The sequence below is a fragment of the Strongylocentrotus purpuratus genome, unplaced genomic scaffold (assembly GCF_000002235.5).
Source record: "Strongylocentrotus purpuratus isolate Spur 01 unplaced genomic scaffold, Spur_5.0 spur5_scaffold_21, whole genome shotgun sequence".
Classification (NCBI taxonomy): Eukaryota; Metazoa; Echinodermata; class Echinoidea; order Camarodonta; family Strongylocentrotidae; genus Strongylocentrotus; species Strongylocentrotus purpuratus.
The window spans coordinates 17,931,447-17,959,296 of record NW_022145607.1 but is presented as its reverse complement, the minus strand read 5'-3'; the positions used below and the strand labels follow the sequence as shown (position 1 = coordinate 17,959,296).

Sequence of the window (27,850 nt, the reverse complement as noted above, 5' to 3'; positions counted from 1 at the left end):
CTGTCTTGAAACCACAGCTTCAACCTCGCACTCGTCGCATCGCACAGGCAGAGTGATGGTGATTATAATATGCGTCTGGCGTCCAAGTGCATCGCCAACAGAAAAAAGCTAAGCGTCCCGCTTTAGAAAATTCATACTTGGCCTATCTACATTACAGTCACAGCGGGAAGGGCGGCAGGTATCTTACAACATCCCAAGATGGGGACCTGTACAAGCACAGGCAGGGGCAAGGTAAGTGTATACTCATCTCGGACGTTGTATGGGTTTATAGAGTGAACTATATTTTGCGGGTGCCTACCCACAAGAAAGGATTAAGAAATCAGTTTGGTGTTTCGAATAATCACTAGAATATAATATATATATCATTTTTGAGGGTATGGTTTTTTTCACACATGTCGATTCCATTGTCTTTTGTAACTTCACGTTTACGCATGGTTAACATGCATAACATCTCCATTTGTGTTTCGAAAGGATCGATTTTCTTGAGTCAGAGCCTAATTATAGTATAGGCGAGTGATTATATATTGCAGAATGACTTTCTGGTTGTTGATACTGAATGGAAAATATGCACAAAGCCTATGCATATGCATGTGCCTCATTAGTTTGACTGCATTTGACACTTTGTAATGCAGGAGCGATGTGGGAGCGATTGCTCGGGGGTGCAGAGGGTGATGCCGATCCAGTTTCAGATAAATAAACATACATGTACATATCATATTTGGTGAGACAGACAGAAAGAGAGAGGAGGAATGGAAGGAGAAAAATTGAGCGATAAATATATAGAGTTAGTGGAAGAGAGACAGATAGAGAGATAACAGTGAAGTGAGAAGAATGAAAGAAAGATAACACCTTCCAATCAGTTAGACGTTCCTGCGATAAAACTACAGTATAAGTTTGCTTTCGTATTTTGTCTGTGTACTTAAACATGTTATTTTCTTACTTTTTTTTTTTTTTTTTTTTACTGATATTGTGTTTTTTACCAATAGTTGTGGCAAAACTTCAAAGTTGATGGAAGTGAAATTTCGCATACTATTCAAATAACTATACACCAAGAAATTAGGACGCAATTCTGTTACATACAGTAGCAGCGCCCTTGTTTCTTAATGTATAGAGCTACCCGGGAACTCCCTGGAGCTACTTGTACTGTCCCTTTGTAGCTCTGTAATTCTATTCAAAGACATGTCAATAATTCACGTCAAGACGTTTCACATTTTCACAATACATGCAACAGCTAGATGGTTAATTATATTGATTGGTTTCATATAGGCACACATGCATGTTCGTGTACATTTCCCGGATGCATGGTACTTGATCGTCGCATTTATGATCACTTTCGTTCGTATGCAAAACTGACAACTCGGATACCCATTTGCGGCAATATCATTTTATCGTCATTTCCCCCTCTTTACGATACGGTATTCTCTGATAGTTCATGCTTCAAATTATTTGCTAAACATATATTTATGTAGGACAGAAGACACAGTCGTGCATAAATATTTGAAATGTTTTAGCGACGCCCCTGAAAAGATAAATGAAAGAGATACAAATGATTATGTATATGAGGTTAAGAGTTAGAATGCAATAGACTTTAGACCTAACTTGCCTGATTATAAACAAGTAATTTTAATTCCTTATCACTAAATTCACAGTGAATAACCTTGTTGGCCCTAAAACCACAACCAGATATTCTTGGTCACACCGTGCCCCCCCCCCCCCCCCTCATGCAATGTCGATCTCAACTTTTTTTTTTTTTTTTGGGGGGGGGGGGGATTTAAATTCAAATTTGTGTCTACGAAGAACCAAAACTCTATTGTATGCCCCATAGCAAACATGTTCGGCTTACGGTACTTAATACATCATTGTCATCTTCACACATTTCGATAGGCGATGCTTGGGGTTAATTCTTTCGAAAGTAGTTGCTACTTTGTTGTTAATTAAAGACTTCCAGTTGCTCTTTAACATTAGTTTGGTATACATAATGTATGTAGGACAGGAGACAAACGAAAGCGAAACAAAATAATGTTTGTCAGAATGCAATAGACTTTATAAGTGCTGACTTGCCTGATTTTAAACAAGATATTTTTTATTTCTGATGCCAAACCATGTGAGTTGATATTGTGTAATGCATCCATTACACTTGAAAGTAATGAGATATGGTTTTCAAAAAGGGGGATTTTTTTGTTGTTGCAGGTTTACAAACATTACCATACATGATTACGGTCTTTATCGAATCGAGCTTGACCATAACAGAGTCTGATGTTAATTGTTAATTGATACCGTATTTCCTACTTAAATGCCGTACGGATGTTTCATGCCTATACATATATATATATATATATATATATATATATATATATATATATATATAGGCTTTTAAATCTAACTATCAAATACAAGTTGACAATTTAAGATGCAGAATTTTTATTTCAATTTCTCCGACTATTGGTTCATTTAAAAAATTTTCTTTCTTCATATTTTGTTTTAGGTTTCCGCTTCCTATCCCCCTGAAGTAGGATTTCTTGATCCCATTAACACATTTAAGTTCAATTTAAAGGGTATATGAGGTTATAAAATCTTGCAGAATCAATATTTATATCCCATATATCAAGAATCTTGCAAATACAATTTGTTTAAATGAGGTAAAATGACAAATGATAGCTTGCATAATTATCTTGACGGTCGCAGTGATAGTAAAATCTTTTTTTTCCTCGCTGATGTCGCATAGCCATGAACGTCAGGACCTGATTGGGCATAGTTTTGCGAAATAAGCGTATATAGGCTATCATGACTGCAAGAAGCTAAGCAGCTCTCAAACACTCGTTCGTAATTAATATATTCAGTGTTAACTGTTGTGTTCACCATTCATCTTCTTTTTGGAAATGTATTGTCGATGTGGGATATAAAGCAAACAATCACCTCTCGCATGCAGAAAGTTTTGTTCTTTGTACTCATGCAGGATCTATATTCTTTAGGGCATTGAATTAAAAGTCATATAGCCAAACTACAAAATGTGGAATTACTGTCCCCAAATAGATATCATAATTGTATTGAAAATACTGGTTCTTACCTGTTATTTCACAAAAGAGAATGATTTTAAGCAGTGTTACAAGATTTCGATAATATTTTCAAAAGCAAATAAAAATGGCTGAATTGCGAAAGGCTTAAATCTATGTTGGAAAGCCGCAGTTAAATTACACTTTTGGGGAAAGGAATCACCTTTACTATTGAAACTCGCTAGTAAAAATCCCGAAATATTATGCATTTAATCTTCAATCTTTTTTTATTTGTTGCTTGCTTTTCTTGGTCGTCTTGCTACCCGTTAAATATGGACCTATTTTATGGTCACTGTCCATTAAACAGTTCTTGCAATACCCCTTATTTACTGCTTATCTCTTTAATATATCAATAGCTTATTGTGTAAACCGGTATTTAACTACAATTCCTCCGTTTTACAATCGGTTAATCCCAAACGAACACTGGAGCGCTAGTTTATCGTTCCTTCTTTTTTCTCCTTTTTTTTACAATTAAACTAAAGGCATGCCATTAATGAGGATAATAAAGAAAGATAAAGAAAGATAGTAGACCCGCGTGTAGAGACAATATAAATACCTTGCATACTTGACAAGCATTCCTGTATTAAATCATCATTTTTAGACGCTGAAAATGAGCCAAAATAGGTTTCTGTCTGTGCTTCAAATGTTATTCCTTTTCTGAGAACTTTAAAACCTATCTTTAAAACCTGACAGGTGGTTGTCTCATCAAATCAGCTCTCAATTAACATAAGAAAAAGGGGACAATGGGGGACCAATGGTCACCGATTAGGCATTGCGTGCTATATAGAGGGCGCAAGTAGCTATAAGTAGTGCAGTGGGGCTTAAAGCTTATCAACACTAGTGTGGCTAGGAGGGATTAGACCACACAGCGAGGTCACTGACAGGTGGCTATCTCATCAACTCAGCTCTCAAATAACATAAGAAATAGAGGATCATGGGGGACCAACAGGCACCGATTGGGGAAGTTTGCTATATAGAGGGTACAAGTAGCTATACGTAGTGCGCAGTGGGGCTTTAAGCAAAACGTTACATGACTCTGCAGGCGTCCAAGGTGCTGAATAAAGGCTGTAAGCTGAGTATTACAGGTGGATATTCATGGTCTATGCTATGCTCTGAAGAGGGCGGTGGGTGTTTATGTTTGTGGGGGGGGGGGGGGGGGGGGGGGGGCGGGAGGCTACCGATAATGTAAATGGTAACGGTAAGAAAAGGCAAGAAGAGAAACTGAACGAGAGAGGAGAGACAGAGAGAAATAGAGGGGGAAAAGAGAGTTTGAGAGAGAGAGAAAGAAGGAGAGAGAGAGAGAGAGAGAGAGAGAGAGCTTGAGCTTGGAATTATCACTATACCATTTATAATGGGGAGGGCGGACCACATCTGCCGAGTTTGTCTAGAATTTCGCAATTCTCGAACAAGCAAAGACCATCAAGTGGTCATCATAAACATAGGGGCCTGGGTTTTCCATTTGCCGATAAGACACTGTATACAGTCATGTATTTACAAAAAAAAGACAGATGCCTGAAAAGAAAGGGGTGTCAAACACTCCTATAGCGACAAGCTTGTCAAGAAACAAAGCCAAGGAAATGTGGACAGCGAGATAGAGAGAGAGAGAGAGAGAGAGAGAGACAGAGAGAGAGACAGAGAGAGAGAGGGAGGGAGGGAGAGAGAGAGAGAGAGAGAGAGAGAAAGGAAGAGAGAAAGAAAAAAGGGGGGATACGGTGTGAGAATCGAGCTGTTGTAACTGAAACCCAGACAATAATGGGAGAAAGATTTTTGCCTAGTATAAGTAATTCTTCACACAAAGACACCAATACGTGTAAGGTTTTAATACGGTAGAGGCTAATTAAAAAGTAATTGTAACATGTTCCCACTTACAACGCCTAGAAAATTACTATGTAAGGCTTTGTGGGCTATTATGTAATGGAGGCCTACATGATATAGAGTGCTTGGAAATTTAGGATGAGCAACAAAAACATCATATCGACGTGTTTCTCTTTGGTAATAATATTTTTGCGGGTCTTCAAGCCCCACCCTTCCCCTTCGTTCACACCACGTCGTCGAAAAACATAGAATTACAAACATGACAAATGAAATAAGTAAGCCTGCATGTTTGAAGTACAGGAAACTTTGTGAATGAGGGGAGGGGGGGGGGGGGGGGGTGGGCAAGAGCACATTTTTTTATTTTTGGTCTAGTTTTTGAGAAAAAAATCAGCCGGCCGGTGAATAAGCGGGGGGGGGGGTGTAAGTTTTTTTTCTCACCCTTTAGCCCCCCCCCAAAAAAAAAAGTGTTGAGGGGGGGGGGGGGTTCCTTCAAAACACACACATAACAAAAAATGAGGTGGGGGAGTTACCCCCTCACCCCTGCGTACGCGCCTGTCCGTATATACATAACGTTTTTATCAGATTCATGCTCATTATTTTACTTAACCATTAATGTTTTATTCTGAAAAGATATAATGATTATATTGGGCCCACATTGCTTAGATGAGACTTGTCAGAAACGTGGGACCTGTTCTCACCTGTCAAGTTCTTGGCAAGGCAAGCGAACAACCTCTTAGAACTTCATAGTGCCCAAGGCATAGTTCTTGTTTTTTCAGTAAGGTTTTCAGTGTCATGACCACTCAAGGGTTGACCCGATTTTTACTGCATAATTTGTTATAAAGCTCAAGTTCCCTGAAAGACTTTGCTGTAACAAAATGGAACGAATTGTTCCAATCCGAGTCTGTAGTAGTCTGCAAGCAAGCATAGATTCTAATTTACTGGAGTAGTAGACTCTAATTTGACGCTTTAAAAAGGTTAATAAAGCCTTTAATGAGCAGAGCTTAGATCCACCAGTTTCTGGCTGTCGACTAGAATACAGATCCTAGTGTAGTCACTTAGTGAGAGTAATAATAATAATAAAAAAGTGATTGATTAAAATAGTTGTTTGTGTTACGTAATGAATGTTTATTTCAATGATGCATTGTAGTAATTTTGTTCATTATTATTATAGATAATCTCAAAAGGGAGAGGGAGAAATTAACCCCAATAAAATATACGCTCGTCACAGTCCTTAATTCAAACAATCTTTAGAATTCATTAATCAGAATTTAATCAGAATAAACAGAAAATTAATGAAAGGGAAGTTCCCGTATTTTGTTTTTTTGACCGCAGGACGTGCAAAATACTGAAATGGACCTTTATTGCTTTAACCAATTCATCCGGCATGTATGACAGATAATATTACATCTATTACCTTTGAACTTTAACCTCTAAAGCCTCTAAACAAGGCACGTACTGTCGAAGCTGACAGATTGTGTATTTACGATAACTTGAAATCCTAGATAGCTAGGTATAGGGAAATATTTGGATTTCAAGTGCAGGGGATCTATGATTTTGCACAGGGGCGGCTCCATGATTTTGGAAAAGGAGAAGAAGTTCAACTCCACAGAAATATGACAAGCAAGCAAGCAAAAAAAGAGAGGTAAGCTTATTCAAAGAAGATATCGAGAGTAAAAGAGGGTCCAAGTCCCAAACATATTATGTAGAAAATACGCGCAAGCAAAATATTAAAAAAAGGGATCCCTTTGACCAGCAACCCCCCCCCCCCCCCCCGCGCCGCCCTCAAATTCCCCAGCTGTAGTGGGAATGCTGGGAATGGGGATAAACTCGGATCAGAAACCGCGCTAAGTGGTTTTGCTCTAAGATGATTCGAGTTCATGCCGGGTTGGACCTATTTATTATTGAACGATTCGTAGAGACTCGGGGAAACTTAGAATACATCGGCATGCTTCGTAAATACACGTTAAGCTACAGTCCCATATACGTCCCGGACCGTCCCGGACCATCCCGGACCCCATCCGGGGTGATCCGGGATTCGGTCCGTGTTGACACCGTGTTGGCACCGGGGTGGTCCTGGATGGTCCTGGATGGTCCTGGATGGTCCTGGATGGTCCTGGGCGGTCCGGGAGTCGACCCCGGATGTTTTTGACGGTCAAAAACTGCCGGGGTGGTCCGGGACGGTCCGGGACAATAGTTTGATCCGGGGTGATCCGTGTAGCCACCGTGCTGGGTCCGGGGTCATCCGTAGTGGCGCCGGGGCGGTCCGTGTTGATCCGTGGCAGTCCGGGAGTGAGTTATTGACCGCCCAGGACCATCCAGGACCATCCAGGACCACCCCGGTGCCAACACGGTGTCAACACGGACCGAATCCCGGATCACCCCGGATGGGGTCCGGGATGGTCCGGGACGGTCCGGGACGTATATGGGACTGTAGCTTAAAAGCATCACACTTTTTTGAACAAAACATCCCGGACCATCCCGGATCACCCCAGACCATGGTCCGGGATGGTCCGGGGTGGTCCGTGCTCGTCCGTGCTGGTCCGGCTTTATATGGGACTGGGGCTTTACGATTTGCGGGCACTTTGAACAGTAAAACATGTCTATTTTGACTGGCTATTGCCAAGCTTCTTGTACTATAGCCCTGCATCATAGTGGTATAGGCGTATGGCCTACATCTTTAGGATTTTAGAATTGTGGTGCCGAGGGGAGGTCGAACACATTTATCACTGAGAAGCATTTTACGCAAAGGAAATATAACTGGAAGCAACACCAGTACTATTAATGTTTTGCTATAATATGAAATAAATTTGTTTGGGCTTCGATCTTGCTATCCTAAATTCAATGACGTAAAATCAGATGTTAAATCACCCATGACATATTCAAAAGGCATATTATTTTTTCTTCCGTCTTCCTAATCATAAAGCATATAAATCTATAATTCCTTGGCACATTATCATGTTCGATATAATCCCACCCCTCCCCTATCCCTTCTAATAGAAGTGCGATGAATCGTATGAAGGAGGCGCGTCTTTTTTGTGCGTGTCCAGCATTAAATTATACCCTAATTTTTTTTCTTTCCAACCCATTATACTACCTTCATCTCAAATCTAATGCCGACATTAATAATGCATGCCGAGAGACAGACGTGTGGATGTCTTGTAACTCATCGGTCCCACCATGGTCGTCCCACCGAGGGGTTCGAAACGGGTCGGTAATTATCTCATTTATCAACCTGCTCTCTTGTGGATACAATTTCATTCTGCCTGGGAAGCCCTCCTCAAATTGCTGTATGTGATGGTGGTGAGGAGTTATCCATCATTCAGCATTCAGTCGTAAATGACCTACACGCATGAGTTTTGAGATTTGGAGTGTAATTGAAAAATAGTGGTTGGCCGGAGGGGGCGGTTGAACATTTTTCGTTAAGGATACCCCTCCCCCGGCTCTGTCTGTCTGTCTGTATGTCTCTTTATCTTTCTCTCCTTCTCACCCCTTCCCTCTCTACCCCTCTTTATCTATCTATATTCCACTTCGCCCCCTTTCTCTGTCTTTCTTGTAAGTTATTCCCCTCCCCTTTTTCATTACTAATCATTAGAACCCATAAGGTAAGCAACATTAAAGTTCGTAAATGTCCCTCCCCCCCCCAAAAAAAAAAAAAAAAGATTATGTAAACTTTCATCAACGAAAACGTGCATGATAAAGAGGGTTTATTTATAATGCTGCTTGTTTTTAAGTACAGTGCGTATTAAAAAAAGTGCACCCAACTTTGGTAGCCCCTAATTAAAAAATCACAACCGATGACTTTGAAATGTTTTTCATGATAAAGAGTACGTTATTTCTATTATGGTGCTTATTATGGTGCCCCACACATATTCGACAATTTGAAGTTATAATACGCATAACCATCCGGCCCGTGTATTGTTATTAATTAATTAATTATTTAATTAATGGTCATCGTATTTTTTTTAAAGTGGAGCTGAGTTGGTATGACCGTATTGGCTAAATTTCACATATTTTGGGGTCTAAAGTTACCTTCATAGTAATTTTAAGTCCTAAAAGAGCACTAGAAATTAATGTCATAAATAAGAATAAAAACAACAAGTATGAACTTTAAAGGCATTTGCGGTCTAGAACAAGAACTCAACTATTCCTTTAAGTTGCAATGACAACGCATCGAATTCAAAACCTATTTCTCATTTAGGCTTGATTTGGCCACTCCATGGCACCCCTTCCCCCCCCCCCCCCCGACAAAGCTGAACATATTTTTCTAACATATACAAAGTTTTTCACACTTAACTCCGAATCAGTTATGAAACACTAGATAAATAGAAATTCACTCAAACGGACCAGTTGTGCCACTTGAAACTTCACACGAATCCACATTTTCTATAACATGGAAGCGTTCGTGAATTGGTAAACAATTATCTTTTTGTTGTTTACAGCACAGCGACCACCGTCTGGGTCGGCATATATCTACCGGTACTGAGTCCGAAAATTAAGGGGTTATATGAGGGATAAAGTGATATGAGTAAGCTTCTTCTTCTTAACATCAGTAATATTTTCAAGAAAGGTTTTCCCGTTCTGATCAGTACTGTGTGAGCTTCTAAATTAAATGGATCATTTTTTCCTTGTTTGAGGGAATAGCGCCATCATTAATAAGAGAGATATTCTGAGTCCAGATATCCTGTTTCCGAAATGAGGTACGCTGGAAGTGGAAATTTATGGCGCTTTCCTCTTGAGCATGATGAAGGTATCATTCAATTTCCGCACCGATATATCATTATTAAAAAGAGTGAATGTGAAATTCTTCAAAGATAAACAGGACAAGTCGTATTTCCTTGAATACGTTTATGCTAGGGGTTACAAAAAAGGTACACGTATGATGATGATCATTTTGCTTAGATCGCGCTTCTTATTTTGTTTAAACTTTAACTTAGGATAGATGTTAGGTAGTTTTAAGGAAAATATATCATGATCTACACAAATAGTCCAACGTGAATAACAAAAATGTTAGATTCGGACGGTTATTAAACATGAAATGATTAATCATTATTTCACGCATCTCAGCAGTGTTCGGAGAGCTCTTCAGTCCAGGTGTTATGCTTAAGCGTTTTGTAATTGATAATAATCATTACTTCGAATGTTGAGTTCAAGCATTGAATTTTGATAAAATTGTCCAATCACAGTATCACCATTGCAATAAAAAAGTAAATTTAGTTTTTAAAATCTTCGCATATGGCCACTGGGTATCGCAAAAGATTGTTCATGACATGCGCCGCGGTATTATGGTTATTGCTCTTCTGTTAATATGGCATCTCAAACGGGTATTCACTGTCTGAAAAGATTTGTCCTGCCATTTCCAATTTTCGTTTGTCATAATGGTTCCTTTTGTTGATTTCATTTTTCTTATCATGCCAGCATATTTCGCCTTCCACTGGACGGTAATGTTACCGTCTCATTGTAGGAGAAAATTGTTCTTGATCATGTTGGTGGTATTGTCTGTGAGCCCATACCAATCTAATTCACGTTCAATCATTCAGCATCATATACTTCATCCTGATTTATTACCTGCCAGGTCCACTTTCTTTTTAATCACACTCCATGCACTCTCTCCTCATGCCTGTATTCTTCAGTCTTTTTGCTTACCTTAGATGCATGTATACGATTGTCTGCTTTGATTCCAGTGGCGGATCGTCATTCTCTGGCAAGAGGATGGGGCAAATGCTAGATCGAATCTCTTCGGGTACAAGTCTGAGAAGAATAAAAAAAACACATGCAGAAACGTCATTGCATTTTAGAAGCCTTTTCCTTCAAAAAGAAACACTCTCTGTGTCTGACAAGCAAAATGTTTAGCTGAGGGCGACCCCCCCCCCCCCATTTTCTTTCACGCTCACCTAGTTCGACACATTTCTTTTCGTTTGGGTGCCCCCCTCCTTGATATAACGCTGGCTACGCCATAATGATACTCTAACCATGTTCTGTATTTACGATGTCTGTCACTCTAGATAAAGAATAACGAACGTAGGGTGTGGTATTCAGTTGAAATATGACTTCGTTGAACTGTGACGACGTTAGGTATGTACACTGTCGTAGCGTGAGTCCACCCATTAAGGGTACACTAGTATCAATCGGGGGTGAGGGGGGGGGGGGCAAGCACCGGTCTTATTCGAAAAATGATATGATCATTTGCATGGCCTTTAATTAAGGGAATGGTGTGGAAGGAGTCTGCCGTACGGTCTTATTTTCTCATCCTCTTCCCATTTCTATCCTTTCTCTTCCCCATAATATACTTTTTTTCTTTTCATTTTCTTAATCGTTTGATATGGTGAGGGCCCGGGGGAGGGGGGGGGGCGTGTATCCCCTGCGTCCCACCTTTATCTACGCCACTGTAGAGTTAATATTTTGCCTAGTCTGTTATCTCTATGAACTTCGTTACGGATGCCGACCAAATTGGGTTCTGTAGATTCATAGATTAGCAACGGAATGCTTACTTTTTTATGTTGATCCTAGAGACATTAATGGAGTCTAGGTGCATGCAAATACACCCAATTCTCATAAATCACCTTTCAAAGTCCAAGATCATTACGCACACGTCTTCAATGTCATCATGCACACGTCCTAACAGACCCTCGAATCCCCTCAAATTTGTTGTGTGCATGTGTTTTGGAGGACCCCCCCCCCCCTTTTTTTTTAATAAAAAAAAGAAAGAAAGAAAACAAAAATTATGCTAATGGGTGACCTAAAATAGGTGACCTTACCCCCCCCCCCCCCCCAACGGAACGAAAAATCGTTCGGTCAAATTTTCAAATTTCGGGACAAAAAAAAAATGTGCTCCTACCCCCCCACCCCCCTTCTCTACGCCACTGTAGAAATATTATTTGGCTTAGATGTTATCTCTATGAACTTCGTTACATTCATAGATTAGCTACGTGAGGCTTAGTTTTTTATGTTGATCCTAGTATAGAGATCATAATGGAGTCTAGGTGCATGCAAATACACCCAATTCTTAATAATCACGTTTCAAAGTCCAAGATCATTACGCACACGTCTTCAATGCCATCACGCACACGTCCTAACATGCAAGTCCTTGAGTCTTTTTTCGGAACACTATCGTCTTTCATTTCTTTGTACTTATCTGTATTACTAGCTCATAGTTTGTATTACTCTGTTATCATAAATATTGATGTAAACATGAAATCATGCATGACATACTGTTAACTTGTTTGGTTTCAATTGAACATATTGGAAGAAATAAATGATCGCTATATGCTTTCTCAATCAATCAATCAATAAAGTCTTCAAGATCATTCAACGCACTATTAAATGCAGTATACATAAAGTTACTCCATAAAATGTGAACCTTGTGGCAGATTAGCCTTGTGCTAAACAAGATATCCAATAAAGCATCAAACTACTCCGACTACTACTACTAAAAAACAAATTATGCTAATAGGTGACCTAAAATAGGTGACCCCCCCCCCCCTCCGCTTATTCAGCGGCTGGTTGAGTCGTTGCGAAATTTTCGGCGCGATTTAAAAATTTTAGAACCCCACCTTCGAAAAAATCCTGCGTACGCGCCTGACTACTATACAAGAACTACTACTTACTACTACTACTACTACTACTACTACTACTACTACTACTACTACTACTACTCCTTCTTCTACTGCTACTACTTCGCAACTACTGGACCTTTTCGTGCTGGGGGGGGGGGGGGCGACGCAGTGGGATAAGCTTGCGGGTATATTTTCGTGGGGTGCTGTTTCTTGTCCGAGTATCCTTTTTCTAAAATTGCAAGCGTAAGTTCAAAAACACTTTCATTGCGGTGAAAATGTTATTTCTTCATCAATTTGCACTTAGTCTAACGAAGATATGAAAAACGAAAACGGGAAGAAGAAGGTAGGGGAGGGGGTGTTGACCCTTACTGGCGTTTTGGCACGCTTCTTCGCTACGATTTTCATCCTTTCGTCCTCCAGTGTTGACAAGAAATCGCCACCCATTAAGACAGAGAACATAACACTGCGGCTTATCCATGTAGTTCTTTATAAAACATGTTATGAATATTATGAATATTATGATAATTATCTAGTTCACCTGTTTTCATGCCGCCAGGGACATGCACAATTTTAAACAATTGATAATCATCTTTCATGAATATTATCACTGTGAGTGATAATATTCCGTCTATTCAGTATCCTGATTGGTCATTGCTAGGCGTATGCAGTGTAGGTCCATGGATAGACGACTTCAAGTTGGTCTGCAAGCACAGATCCTAAGTTGAAAGTGTATCACAATTCCTAGAGCCTTGAGCTGAACCTAGATATGTCAGTCTGGCTGTATCATATAACGGTTAAAGCCTTAGAGGTAATACAAAGTTTTGGTATGGGGTCATGAATTTGGTTTAAATGAACATATTGGAAGCATATGCGATCCTACAATATTCAGTGATCGTTGTAGAAGTATTTTAGGGGCTACATTTTCGAGTGCTTATAATACATCCATAGGGGCATCCAAATATATCAATATTGTAAAGAATCGCTATCCACCCAATTTTCTAAATTTCCCAAAACTTTGTATCACCTTTAAAGTACAATCATAGCCTATTGTATTCTTATAATGCAAGCAATGTATGCACAGCGACATGCAAGGGTTTGTGTCTGCAAACTAACCTTGAGTCACGAAGGATAAAAGTGCACATAGTCTTTTCATGGTATAACAGAGAGACAGACAGAGAGAGAGAGAGAGGAGAGAGAGAGAGAGAGAGAGAGAGAGAGGCGAGAGGAATAAAGAGAGAGAGAGACGAGAGGAATAAAGAGAGATGAGAGAGAAAGAGAGACATAAACACAGAGATGGAGAAACAGTGAGAGAGAGAGAGAAGAGAGAGAGAGAGAGAGAGAGAGATAGAGAGGGAGAGAGAGAGAGAGAGGTGTATTTTTTTCTACAGAAGCCAGAACGATGTGTTTACTAAAACACTGTTTACACGCGACATGTTATCAAAAGAATACGATATAATATTTAAAAAAAAAACACATGAAGTCCAATGGAGTAGGTGCCCCCTATTCCCCGAGCTGTTTGGATCTACAGCACGTATAACTGCTTAGGTGTATTTCTACCCCACCCCATTGGCCCTGGGAGGATTCTACCCCCTCTGCATTCAATTCAAAATCTTGATTGGCCACATATCCATAACGCATTCTCAGAATTTCAACGTCCGGTGGTTCTACATCACATAAGGAACTGGGAAACGTTATATACATTATCACAATATATGACCCAGGAAGGCAGCAGTACGATGTAATACTCCATCTTTAAATCGACATTGCGAAATATTCTTGTCGGGAAAACCCCTTTGCTATTGCAGTAAATTTTACCAGACGATTGACAGCACAAGCCATGCAGGTACAGAATGGAAGAGGGATGATACACTGAAAAGTAAGAGACAATGTGATGGAACAACGTAGCGTAGAGTAATTTATGTCGATAAAACAAAGTTAGTATGATTTTTTTTCTTCTCCAAATTCCCATCAAGATGAATATTGTTTTAGATGTATGGAAGGGAAACAAAGACAGAAAAATCAGCATTTCTATTCAATATTTCGAATCAAATCTTTTTACATAGTTCTTTTGACGAATTGTTGAGTCACGAAATTGTGTAAACAAGGTCAAAGAAGTGGCAAAACCAATATTATTACAACAATGAAATGTAAATAGCCGGTAAATAGGCCTCCGTACATTGAGAGCCGTGGCAGTTCCCGAGTGCATGGCGATTTTGGAATACCCCCTTTTGCATTGTGTTAATTGTGTTCTTTCTACGGTAAATACCATTCACCTATTAATCTGACGTAATAATCGAAACCTTTTCCCCACACCAGAAGAAAAATGTCATGAATCACAAGATCGCAAGGTTGATATCGATGGTTTGTTTTCTTCTGTTGTTATTACCTAGGTCTATAATACAACGCATGTACAGTGAAATCATAAAGGACACATATCCAATAAATTCTTGATTATATCATTATTCCTAGGCCTATGATAAAACACATACAGTGACATCATAAAAGACACAGACCCAATAAATTCTTTATCATATCATTATTCCTAGGCCTAGAATAAAACACATAGAGTGACATCATAAAAGACACAAACCCAATAAATTCTTTATTATATCATTATTCCTATAGGCCTAGAATAAAACACATACAGATATAAGAGACACAGACCCAATAAATTCCTTATTATATTACTATTCCTAGGCCTATAATAAAACACATACAGTGACATCATAAAAGACACATACCAAATAAATTCTTTATTTTAATACTATACCTAGGCCTATAATAAAACACATACAGTGCCATTGATCAATACAGGTTACAGACCCAAGGTATAGGTCGCGGCACCCGGATGTAGGAAAATCACGGAACTTGCTCGACTGTGTTCGAGTGTTTCCGCTCGCGTTGTTGGCAAACAGTCATAGTTTGTAACTTGATTTGATTTATCGGCATTTGATTGGTGGGATGTATGTTCATACAGAAATTGCCTTTGATAAATATCTCATTGTGTTTTGTCAGTGCTGGTGAGGAAATACGTATCGAACGAATGTGTATTTTAGTATTGAGTGCTGTTGTAACCTGAGTGTGATTGATGAGAGCTTTGAAGTTTTCCAGGGAATTTGATTTACAGTTATCTTTATAATGGAGGGCGAGCTGGAGAGAACATACCACTTTGACAAAGATTCGGTAATTATTTTGTATTATTCAGCTTTTCATTTAAATGTTTGTATCTGTTTCAGGATACATGGTTGGCATCTCAGTAACGAGTATAACTCTCTCAAGCGGCATAGTATAGGCTATAATGTGATGGGTGTAAACATTTCGCTGCTATATCTACTGTAGTAATAGTTGTCAAAGGCTTTTGAATTCTGAGTCAGTTTTGCAGTTTGCTTTATATTACCAACATCAACATGCAAATCCAGTGGGACTTGTCACATTGTTCACCCCCTTACTGGATCTGCAACTAAACTCGGTATATTCAAACTCTCTAGATCGAGTCTTTATAAGTGATTTGTGGACGTAGCGAGGTTTTCTTTATTCCCATTTTACACTCTATTTTACCCAATTTGTATCCGTCTTAGATTCATTAACTGTATTACCGTTGTCGTTCACCTCACTATCCATTCTTATCGTTAAAGGCATCGCTTAACAATGATAAATCTGAGATGCACGGCCCTACGCGTTACCAGTGTCTGTGGTATGGTGTAATATTGAAGCCCTAAAAAAACATTGCGCTTCAATTATTATCAAGAAGTGCCTCAAAAAAGTAAAAATCTTTGAGTGAACGTTTTTTTTTTTTTTTTTTTACTATACTCGTGTTTCCCCCAATGGACTGTAGTGTTCCAATTTCAAAAAAGGAAATGGAAGCTCTCATTACCAATCATGTGAAAGAATATGTTTTGACTAAGACATGATGGTAAAAAATTTGCCAGGAAACCGCCTACTAATTCATATATTTGGTAAATTTGTTTCTCTCATGGTCTTGTGAGAGATATAGGGTAGTCTCATGTACATCTTTCTGTGTATAGTGCTTGTAACTTTACGAAGAATGGGCCAAATTTCTTATCATTTTGATGATTCCAGAACCTTGCAGATGCTAGATGCTAGATGATCAACCTTTTCTGATCGATTCCACAACGTTCCTATCACAATGCAATCGCATGACCATTACTGGTCTTTACCTTTAAGACTTTTTTTTTTTTTTTTTTTTTTTTTTTTACTTCCTTCTAATATTTTTTTCTGCAGGAATTTGGCACAGATTACACCGGATACAAACTGTCCTCTTTCCTCAGTGATCTGAAGCCTCATTATGACGTCATTGTCATCGGATCCGGATATGGTGGGTCAATCGCAGCAAGTCGCTGCGCCCGGGCGGGGAAAACAGTGTGTGTCTTGGAGAAGGGCAAAGAGTGGTGGCCGGGGGACTTTCCCGAAACATTGATGGAAGCAGCGAAAAACACCCAGATTACTCAGAAAGATGGTTCGGTAATAGAAACAGGTTAGTTTTAATAGATATAATACATTTGAGCAAATATGTGAAACCTTTTACAGTTCAGATTCTAAAAGTCTTAAACATATTCGGTGTGCATTTTTAGTTGCCATCGTCTGAACAAGACTTATGTTTCTCACCTTAACAATCCGAACAATAGAATCAAAGAAGCGGAATTAACTGCAATTTCTTAACAACAATTGAAATTTCTCCCAGGGATTCTAACATTTGATTTTCCCCATTCAAATAGTATTGTAAAGGAGGTGAACAAATAAGAATAATAATAATACTTTGTCGTTAATGGTGAGAATGTCCACTTCAATGGCTTCCAGCTCGTCCCTGCGAACAGTGGACTCAATCAAGCGCAATCAACTGTTAAACGATTTTGTTATGAGTCCTGTAATTTCAATTTGTTACTGCATGTAATTGAAGTATTAAAGAGCAGCAATGGTGAACGATTGTTGCTAAAATTCAACAATCGTTGCTTAGTTAGCATTTCCTAAAAAACTACCATGAAACACTAAGCTACATATGATCGACAAACATGATATTGTCTTGAAAACAGTCAGAAAACATTAGAACTAGAATGAATCAGAGATAATCCAAGGAAATCCAAAGCTTATCATAAATTAATGCTGGTAAGGTCACAGGTTTTAAATGACATCTTGGCAAAAAGTATACGCCAAATCGCACGAATTGAGGGCACATCCTCTCAGACTCCCCCTGTCCGCTAATAATATTTTTTTCATGAATTCACCCCCCCCCCTTAGCCGCCGGCTGGATCCGCCCCTGCCTAGAAGTAGGTCCATGGTTCACCACAATGTCAAATTTCGCATTCAGGAAACAATACACATTTAATGGGTTCTCCAGCGGTAGTGAACTGTTCTGTATAATAGCACACTCTCTATGTACATATAAACCGTAAACGTTTAAACTCATTCAGAGAAAAATTGACACTTTCAAAGTTAACAAATGTCTTTGGTAATCTGTTATAATATCCCCATACTTTGGATCAAACTAAACAAGTAAAGTTTATTACGTTTATTGGCAAGATACGAACCATTTCGGTGGACATTTCTGTCCGTCAGCTTATCAATCTTGGTAGAAATAAACGAAAGGCGGATCCAGGATCATATAAAGGGGAGGTGGTACAAGTCTGAAAAATCTGTGGAAGGCTAGAAAGACAGAGAGAGAGAAAGAGTCTTTTAAGGCAAGTTTGAAGTATTTTTTGTTTACCGGTAATAGTAATTTATAGGGCAGTTTAATTATCTGTAATGTTATTATTAGAATTATGTATTATTATTGCTGTATGTTTATTTTACGTTGTACCTAATTACTTGTATGTTAAGCGCTTAGAAACATTGTATTAAGCGCTTTATAAATGTAATTTATTATTATTATTATTATTAGAGAGAGAGAGAGAGAGAGAGAAAGAGAGAAACATCAATTTTTATTGAAAAAAATGCATGTTACAATACCTTTTTGAACCGAGCTCTTCATTTGTCTTCAAGCACATTTAAGGGGGAGTCTTCGCAGATATGTGTCTTAAATTACATCATCTTTCACATCATGATATTTAAGAGAAATTTTGCCATCACATTTTTGGAGAACTTGGGGCTTCCAACACTTTAGAGTGGCTGTAAATTAACCACTTCTCATTTTGTTTACAGTACAATATATCATTAGATACACCCACAAATCCCCTATCTCTCTCTCTCTCTCTCTCTATTTTGAGAGGGCCTCCGGTCCTGAAAAGCGCTGTATAAGAACGAGCTATTATTATTATTATTATTATTATTATTCTCTCTCCCCAGGTAAACCGACTGATTTATACGACATCATCATCGGGCCCGAAGTTACAGTCGTTCAAGGATGTGGTCTGGGTGGGGGGTCACTCATCAACGCCAACGTCGCTTTGGATGCCGACCCTGAAGTCTTTGATGACAAGGTATGCAGTACAATAAAGTATTCTAATAGTAGAAGTAGTGGTGGTAGGAGTAGGAGTAGGAGTAGGAGTAGGAGTAGGAGTAGGAGTAGGAGTAGGAGTAGGAGTAGGAGTAGGAGTAGTAGTAGGAGTAGGAGTAGGAGTAGGAGTAGGAGTAGTAGTAGTAGAACTAGTAGAAGTAGTAGAAGAAGTAGTAGTAGTAGTAGTAGTAGTAGTAGTAGTAGTAGTATGAGTAGTAGTAGTAGTAATAGAAGTAGTAGTATAAGTATTATTATTATTATTAGTAGTAGTAGTAGTAGTAGTAGTAGTAGTAGTAGTAGTAGTATGAGTAGTAGTAGTAATAGAAGTAGTAGTAGAAGTAGTATTAGTATTAGTAGTAGTAGTAATAGTAGTAGTAATAGTAGTAGCTGTAGTAATAGCAGCAGCAGCAGTATAGTAGTAGGAGGAGGGTCTATATTTAGGTTTCGAGTAAAGCGACTTGAGCTTTTAACAAATAACATCTGTTTCGTATATATTAGTTATTGTTTTCAAGCGATCCTTCTCCTTTTTTGTTTCGTTTGCTTGATTACTTGCTTTTTGTTTTTTTAAATGTTTTTCCTGCACTTATATTCCGATTTCATACATACGTGTCAAGGCCTAAACTGACGCAGAAAAAAGACGCTTATCCAGATACGAATTAATTAATTAATTAATTATAGTTTGCGACATATAAACCCTTTGTCATTGATTTGTGTTCCATCTTTGCAGGCCTGGCCGCAAGCGTTGCGCTATGACGTCACCAACCTGAACGGCGCTGATCGTGATCACGTGATATCGATGCTTCGACCAATGGAGTACCCGGATAGTCATCCATCACTGCCAAAGCAAGCAGCTATGAAGAAGATCGCAAAAGGAATCGTCACCGATATCGAAGACCTGGCCACCAAGGAACTATACAAGAAGTATGACAATTATCAAATTTTCTTGTACTTTCGGATCGCTATAAGTTGGCTTTTATGAAACGACAAACAATACCCTTTTGCTAAACTGACTTTTGCGAGATTATTTGGTTCTTTCCTGCTCTTCATCACTTATTCAGAATGGAAATATGAGATTATGACATTTAAAATTCGGATTACCATTGTGAACCCTATAGTGTTAGAATAAGCAACTTTGAAGAAATGGGCTCTTACCGGCTAAGGATTTCGAGAAATTAGAATATCAAATTTATCGGTAATCCCGATAATTTCAGAATATCGCCTACGTCCATAAAATAGTGGCTGTGACCATGACAATTTCGGAATGTGCAGTTTTGGGCCTAAGAGTTACGATTGATCCTAATCAATCGCAACTTTAAAATTGATATTGATTCCATCTTATGAAAAGTTGCGATTGATATCAATCGCAACTTTGGGAATAGTATCAATCGTAACTCCATGAAAATCTCAGAATATGCAGTTGTGATATATAATTTCCAAACGGGAATAGACAATTGGTCGATTTAAGTCAAGAAACATTGTTTTGAAGCTAAAGTAATGACAATCTTGAGAGGGAGCTATACAACATAAAGAGTTTATTATTCAAAATTTCGTCACTTTAGACTCGATTTCATCCGCGACAACGATCATTGAATATTGTAGGATCACATATGCTTCCTATTTTTTTAACCGAATTCATGACCCAATACAAAACTTTATATTACCTTTAATCACGCCAATAATATCAGACGGACAACGCCTAGGAAATGTATCACAAACATAAACAAAACTAACAAAGAATTCCGGCCCCAACATTCCTAAACATTGTGACGACCTCAACGTTGCCAAAGTATCAATATACAGAAAATGTATGTTTTAACTAAACATGGCCTTCCATGAAATTATGAAAATCGTTCTTTTCCCAATCTACAGGGTACCGCTCTATGTTAACTTTAAGAAGACCAAGAAGAACCACATCGGGTTGCCGCAACCTGCTTGTGTCGGCTGCGGCAACTGCTGCAGTGGCTGCAACACAGGTGCCAAGAACACACTCAACATGAACTACCTTCCCGATGCCAAGGCACATGGCGCTTACATCTTTACAGAGGTAAGACCGTGAAGACAGTGTCTGAGAACTTCCAACCTTATTACAAGGACGTCGCTAGAACATGGAGGATGGGAATAGCACATGTGCCAAAAAGTTAAACTTTAGGATAAAAACAAGCGTTATAAACCAGCAACAGAGATTTCACTATTTGCCAACAAAAATTTTCATCGAAATCCAGCCTTATAGGATTACATAGATTTTCTATTTTTGCGACGTTTTGGTTTGTTTGTTCGCTTATTTTGAGGGGAGCGGGTATGGAAAAATATAAACTTTCTTTTGTAAACAGCCCAGATTATATTGCAATACATTCTAGCATAAGCTTAACGACCGACCCCTAGTGAAACTGCACTGAACGTTTTCAGAAAAAATGTCATGACTCTACTTTTGTAACATTCATTTACGTTGGGTTGATTATATTTTGCTCAACTTGTTAAGTGGTTGGCAGATGATTTTGTCAGTGTTCAAAAACTTTATTCAAGTGAAGTGCTATTTAATCCCCAGACATGCCAGAAGTTTGATTTTCCTTCAAATTCATATTTCTGTTTCTCCTACAGGTTCGAGTAAAGTCGATCAGAAGGGATGAGTCTTCAGGAAGATGGCTTGTCTACTATGTGCCTCTCGGCCAGGACGACTTCAACGAAGAGGAACGTACCGTGTCCGCAGAGACAGTCATCCTAGGGGCAGGATCCCTCGGTTCCACCAATATTCTGCTTCAGTCCGCCTTCTATGGGTTATCGCTCTCACCTAAGCTCGGCGAGGGATTCACTACAAACGGGGACGCCCTCAACTTCAGTTACAACGGCACCGATAAGATCCGTCCAGTGGGAATAGCTTTAAAGGACCTGGCGAGGAAGCCGACGAAAGCACCCGGACCTTGCATCACAGGATTCCTGGACATGCGTCGGCATGTGGTTGATATGCCTATGGAGGATGGCTTCGTCCTGCAGGATGGCACTCCTCCGTCCATTCTGGAGCTGCCCTACAAGATCCTCATGAAGACATCGAAGGGGGAGGATATGTCGCCCAATGAGAACGAATTTACGGAGTTCCTTCACTCCTTCACCGGCACTGCTTTCAAGAACACACTGGCATTCCTCTCCATGAGTCATGACTCGAGCAGGGGTCGGTTGCACCATGACCCATCCAACGGCCGCGTCTGGGTGGACTTTCCAAAGGTTGGTGAGGAGCAGAACTTCAAGAAGATCTACGATGCTGCCCGATCTGCAACAAAGGTTCTTAAGGGAGAGGTCATACCGAATCCTGTTTGGGGTGGCGTCATCCCGAAGCTCAAAGGCTCCAAGGGTGTAGTGACTGTTCATCCTCTTGGTGGATGCAGCATGGCAGAATCTGGAAAAGAAGGTACCTTGAATTTTCACAATTTACTTAATAAACAAAAATATATAGAACCGGTAATAATAGCAACAATGTCGAAATTTAAAACATATTTATAAGTCAGTAAATCAGTACAAAGCGGTAAATATGCAATGGTATTTCCTCCCATTGCTATTCATAGAACGTTAAGTTGGTATCTCTAATAATATTGGATGAAAGGTCATATTGCATATTTCTCTATATAAATGTAGTTTTATAGGCATAGTTTAGCGGTAGTAGTTTGAATAACATAGGTTTCTGACATTTTTGTATTCACTTTAGCTGGAAGTTATAATAGATGTGTCATGCTTCTATACCTTTTTATATTCCCTTCCACCTCTGTTAAGGAATTTCTTAACTGCTTGCAATATTAAAGTAATTTCATCATATTCATTTCTGTAAAGGTGTGGTTGACCATTCTGGACACGTTTTCAAAGGAGACTCAAACGAGACGTATCCTGGTCTTCTTGTCGTAGATGGCGCTGTCATGCCTCGTAGTCTTGGTGTTAATCCCACACTTACAATCAGTTTGGTGGCGGAGCGATGCATGCGTCTCCTGGCTGAGTGTAAAGGTTGGACAATACACTACGGTTTCGGCAAATCGATTGGTATGTTTTTACTCTTATACGTCAATCTGTGATTCAAATCGTTTACCCTTTTCTTCAATCTTTAACAGGTTTGTCAACCTTATGTTGAATAATTTGAAAATACCTTTCAGTCACCTGTCTTCGAAACATAATTAATTCAATTTCTATTTATTTTGCTTGATAATATATTGAATAATGTAATGATTGATAGATAAAATATTTGAATGTACGAAATAGCTAGCTATCTCCTGATGTATAGTTTGGAACATACCAAGCCTAACACAATGTTAACACTCGTTATCCAGCTGTTTTCGATGACTGACATTTTATGAACAATTTTTCTTTGTCCTCCTTAAATTCCTTAAAGCGAAGTAAACATTATTTGTTCCAAAATCTAGTGATTTCACCTTTCTTGCTTCTTTTCATTAACAGAAAAGAAGTCCCGCAGCGACTGCAAACCTGGCTTCAAATTCACGGAACGCATGGTCGGCCACCTGACCGCTGACCGTTTCCCATACCCCTGCGAATTCATCCTGACCATCGAGAGCCAGGACATCCAACACATGCTTGAAGTGGATCCTGAACACAAAGCAGCCATCCATGGCACTGTCAAGTGCACGGCATTGCACGACAAACCCTTGACAGCGTCAAACGGAGTATTCCACTTGTTCCGGAAGAGCAAGGACAACGTCGAGACCAAAGAAATGACCTATGACATGACTCTGCATGGTGGAGACAAGTTCTATATCTTCAAGGGAGTCAAGACCGTGCACAAGGATACGGCGGTTGAAATAGGGATGACCGATACGACGACGCTGGCGATTACGGTCACTGAAGGGACTGAACCAGGCGGGAAAGAGGTCGGGAAGGGTAAGCTCGAGATCAAGTTCTCAGATTTCATCAAGCAGTTGTCGACGGTTCAGGTGACATGTTGTTGCTCGAAGAGGGAGAGGATGAAATGGAAAGCCAAGTTTGGAAGTTTCTTCACGGGCATTCTAGTAGATTCGTATGGTGTCTTTAATCCGCATGGGTTGAGCTCCCCGTATCGTCCCGATGCTGAGCCGAGAAAGCGCAGACCGTTGAATCTCAATGAGATGACTCCCAAAGTCCATCACCTCCTTGCAACTGACGGCACGCCTCTTGCATTAACAAGATACAAGGGCGGTGATAAAGGACCAATTCTGTTATTACACGGACTGGGCGTCACGCACCGTATCTTTGCTCTTGACACAGTAGAGGTCAGCCTCGTCGAATTCCTTGTGAAGCATGGCTTTGATGTCTGGGGCCTGGATATGCGATTCTCAATAGCCCTTACGGCTCACAGGAAGGGTAGCTTCATCAACGATCCAGCAGACAAGGACATTCCTCCAGCCGTAGACTTCATGATGAAAGTCACAGGAGCACCTAACATTCAGGTCATCGCCCATTGCGCTGGATCGGCCACAATGCATGCCTCTCTCCTCGGCGGACACTTGGACGGGAAAATCCGCAGTATGGTTGTGTCCCAGGTAGGTTTCCGCTTCATTGTCAGCAGATTCAATAAGGTCAAGGCGAATGCACGCCTCCCAAAGTTCCTCCAATGCATCGGAGTGAATGGGATGAGTGCGTACTCAGACATCGAGGACGCGTGGCATCGGAAATTCATGAACCGCGTCTTCGATGGCATCTCAAACATCACTTCCGAGAGTAGAGAGCAATGCGACAGCGACGTGTGCCATCGGATCACTTTCATCTACAGCCTCCTCTGGCTTCATCACAATATGAACCCCTCAACGCATGATACTCTTCACGAATGGAACGGCTATGTTCACTCCGATATCTTCAGGCACTTCGCCCATTGCACCCGCATGGGGTTCCTTGACAGACTGGATGACGACGCGGAACCGTACCTTCCCGATTTCCACTCCCCAGAGAGACTCAATTCGGAAGCATATCGGAAGCAGATGAAGCACTTGGACATTCCCATAATGTACTTCAGCGGAGAGGACAATCACTGCTGGGATCCAGAAACCACAAAGCAGAGCTACGAGCGATGCAAGGAAGCAAATCCAGAGCAAGACTATGAGTGGTTCACGGTCCCAGACTATGGGCACCTGGACTGTATCGTCGGAAAGGATGCCTCTGATGATGTCTTTCCGAAATTCTTGCCATTCCTTGAGAAGTATGCAAAGCCGTAAGAGAAATCCTGAAATCATTCTCGCTATGTTCCTTGCTATAATTCATGATATGTGCTGTTGCTGTCGTTTTGATGGTCTTAGTAACTGTTACAATAGACATTTTACCAGATGTTGATGTTGTTGTGTTTGTTGCGAGTATAAGTCTCTAATTCAGTACTGTTGTTGCTAGTATAGTACTCACAACTCGCATATCTTACTTTTTGACAACGGGAAGCGAAGTAACATACATGTACCTGAACTCCGTTTACGTTATGAGAAGGAGATGTAACACATCTCCCGTATTACGATGTCGTATTTTTAAAGGCCATGTGTACTAGTGCGGCCAGGAGGGATAAGACCACACAGCGTGGTCACTGACAGGGAGCTTTCTAATCAACTCAGCTCTCAATTAACATAAGAAAAAGAGGATCACGGGGGACCAATGGTCACCACTTAGGCATTTTTTCTATATCGAGGGAGCAAGTAGCTACAAGTAGTACAGTAGGGCTTTAATGTATCTCTTGCGACATCATACCCGCAGATCAGCCACAGTCAAATACATGTCAAATCAATGATGACTTTATAATATTACATCATCATTAAACTGAAATGAAGCTTCATCATTGGTCGGTTGTATTCAAACTTAAAAGTCATTATTAAATATATAGAACATGTGGAGAAAAGGGTGGAGGAAAAGAAATAAACACGACAAGGGAAATATCACTTTAATTGGTTACGATAATTGTGTGAAAGAAAATCAAGAGTTTGTAAAACTTTCCAATTGAATTATGCTTTAGAAGATGGAACACGTTGTAGAATCTGTGATTAAATGGATGTGACCATTCAAAATTCATAGTTATTATATACAAACGGTAGTCAAGTTTAAGCCAAGAGTAAGCATTATATTAACATTGAGGTAATTGCAAACTCCATCTTATTTTAACGATTATTTTGAAAGGTTTACTTATCTCCATTCCAGTTATGAAAATCTCTTCGAATATCAATGAAAACTTGAGGTTGTCGGGAATGGGTCTGGTTGTATATAACGCGGGGCGCAGTTGTATGATGATGATCAACAATCAGTAAGATTTTTAAACTGACCTGAACTGGTCACTTACATACCTCGAGGATTGGTGTTCAGGATTAAGATAATAATAACAATAATATTCATCTTTTATATAGCGCTTAATACATCCCGGACGTCTCTAAGCGCTATACAGAGATACTATCACCCCGGTCATTGGATTCAGTGCTTTCCCGCACACAACGTTTGCACAATCTTCACTCCCTGGTGAGCTTTCCAGCCAGGCGTGACTTGACGCTCAAAAACTGTTCGACCAAAAATGACGGTCGCATCCTACCAGGTACCCATTTTAACACCTGGGTGGAGAGTAGCAAGTATAGGTTAATTTCTTGCCAGAGGATATTAGTGCCGCGTCGAGATTCGAACCCTCGACCTTCGGTAATAGATAGTTTCCCTTCCGAACCTTTATTGATGGGCCTTGATATATGCTAACTCTTTAGAATCTTAATTGATCACAACCTTCCCTGCAGTTGGATACTTGTCCAAAATTGAATTTCAAGCTGCTTTTTTATTGAAATGAGGGATGTGAAGAATATAAATATTTAATGTATATATTTGTTTCAGTGTTTCGTCACCCATTGTTAATATTACATATTCCATAATCCGGTAGGCATTTCTGGATATCCTGATGCTTTTACATGTATATATCTTGCAGTGTAATTCCTATTTGCATTATTTGAGATCCAAATTTCTGTTTAAATATATAGTTTATGTTTCAATTCTGTCTTACTGTTTCACGAAATGTGGTTTGGGAACTCGAACGCATCGGAAGTTTATCACAATTTTATGCTACGTGTTTCAGAAAGAAAAAAAATGTTTCGGTATGTAATAAGTATTAAGTTTCAAGATTTGAGGTCACTATGTATAGGGCCTACGCTTGTATCAGTACATAGTTGACATAGGTGTAAAGTTGTCATCGTCGTTGTTGTTGTTGATGATGTTGTCGTTGTGGGTGTTGTTGATGATGTTGTCGTTGTGGGTGTTGTTGATGGTGTTGTCGTTGTTTTTGTTATTGTCGTTTACAATGAAATATAGTGGATCGTAGCTGTGGTGAGTGTGACTCGCCCCTATGAAAATGTTAAATTTTGCAAGCAGCTGTCATATGGTATTAGGAAGTGATTCGTTCGATTATTCAACACTGCTGGCAGTATAAAACGCTCCGTCAATTGTGAGCATTCTAAACACTTGTCATGTTGTTTTATTCTGTTATTTTTCCACGTTCAAAATAACATCTTTACAACAATCAAAGTAGTATGACTTCAACAAGTCTACCAGAATCATAAATATGCAAACTTATATAATTATGACAGCAGTTTGACAATAAAATGAAGTATTAACAAAAGAATGAAGTCACCATTAAATGTTACCAGCACAATTGTATACACAGTGCGATTTAATGGAAGTTTATTGATTAAATTTGTATTGAAAGTGGGTGGAGGGGGCAGTGTGCTGTAGTAGTTCGATCTGTGGTTAAGTTATGATATAATAATATAAATGACAAATAACGAAAATGTGTATTTGAACAGTTGCTAAATCGAGTGATTTTTTTTTATGACAAAAGAATTCAGTATTAGGCCTGTGTCTACATTTATACATTGAAGTTAGTTGTTTGCAAAACAACCAATCGCCTCGTTGTGGTTCGTATTAATGTTTGTATTGACAGTATTTAATATTGGTTGATTTACATATTATGCTGTTCTCTTATTATCATTAAATATGTGGTATCTTACGTGCAA

General features: G+C 39.5%; 1 protein-coding gene across 2 annotated transcripts; it reads left to right on the top strand.

Annotated features, from left to right (window-relative positions):
• LOC100890044 lies at positions 1-27,850 on the top strand. 2 transcript variants are annotated; one of them, XM_030995219.1, is made up of 8 exons: positions 1-231; positions 16,664-16,916; positions 18,722-18,855; positions 19,600-19,793; positions 20,742-20,916; positions 21,471-22,275; positions 22,692-22,895; positions 23,307-27,850. In XM_030995219.1, the coding sequence occupies exons 1-8, from the start codon at positions 199-201 to the stop codon at positions 25,049-25,051; spliced, it is 3,543 nt and encodes a 1,180-aa protein (XP_030851079.1). In that variant the 5' UTR covers positions 1-198; the 3' UTR covers positions 25,052-27,850. The 2 variants fall into 2 exon arrangements, with proteins under 2 accessions (XP_030851079.1, XP_030851078.1); XM_030995218.1 differs by lacking the exon at positions 1-231 and adding an exon at positions 15,377-15,604.

Coding starts and splice junctions, on each gene's coding strand:
- LOC100890044 (XM_030995218.1), top strand. CDS start 15,560: ATGGAGGGCGAGCTGGAGAGAACATACCACTTTGACAAAGATTCG. Junction 15,605..16,663: donor ACCACTTTGACAAAGATTCG/GTAATTATTTTG, acceptor TTTTTTCTGCAG/GAATTTGGCACAGATTACAC. Junction 16,917..18,721: donor TGGTTCGGTAATAGAAACAG/GTTAGTTTTAAT, acceptor CTCTCTCCCCAG/GTAAACCGACTGATTTATAC.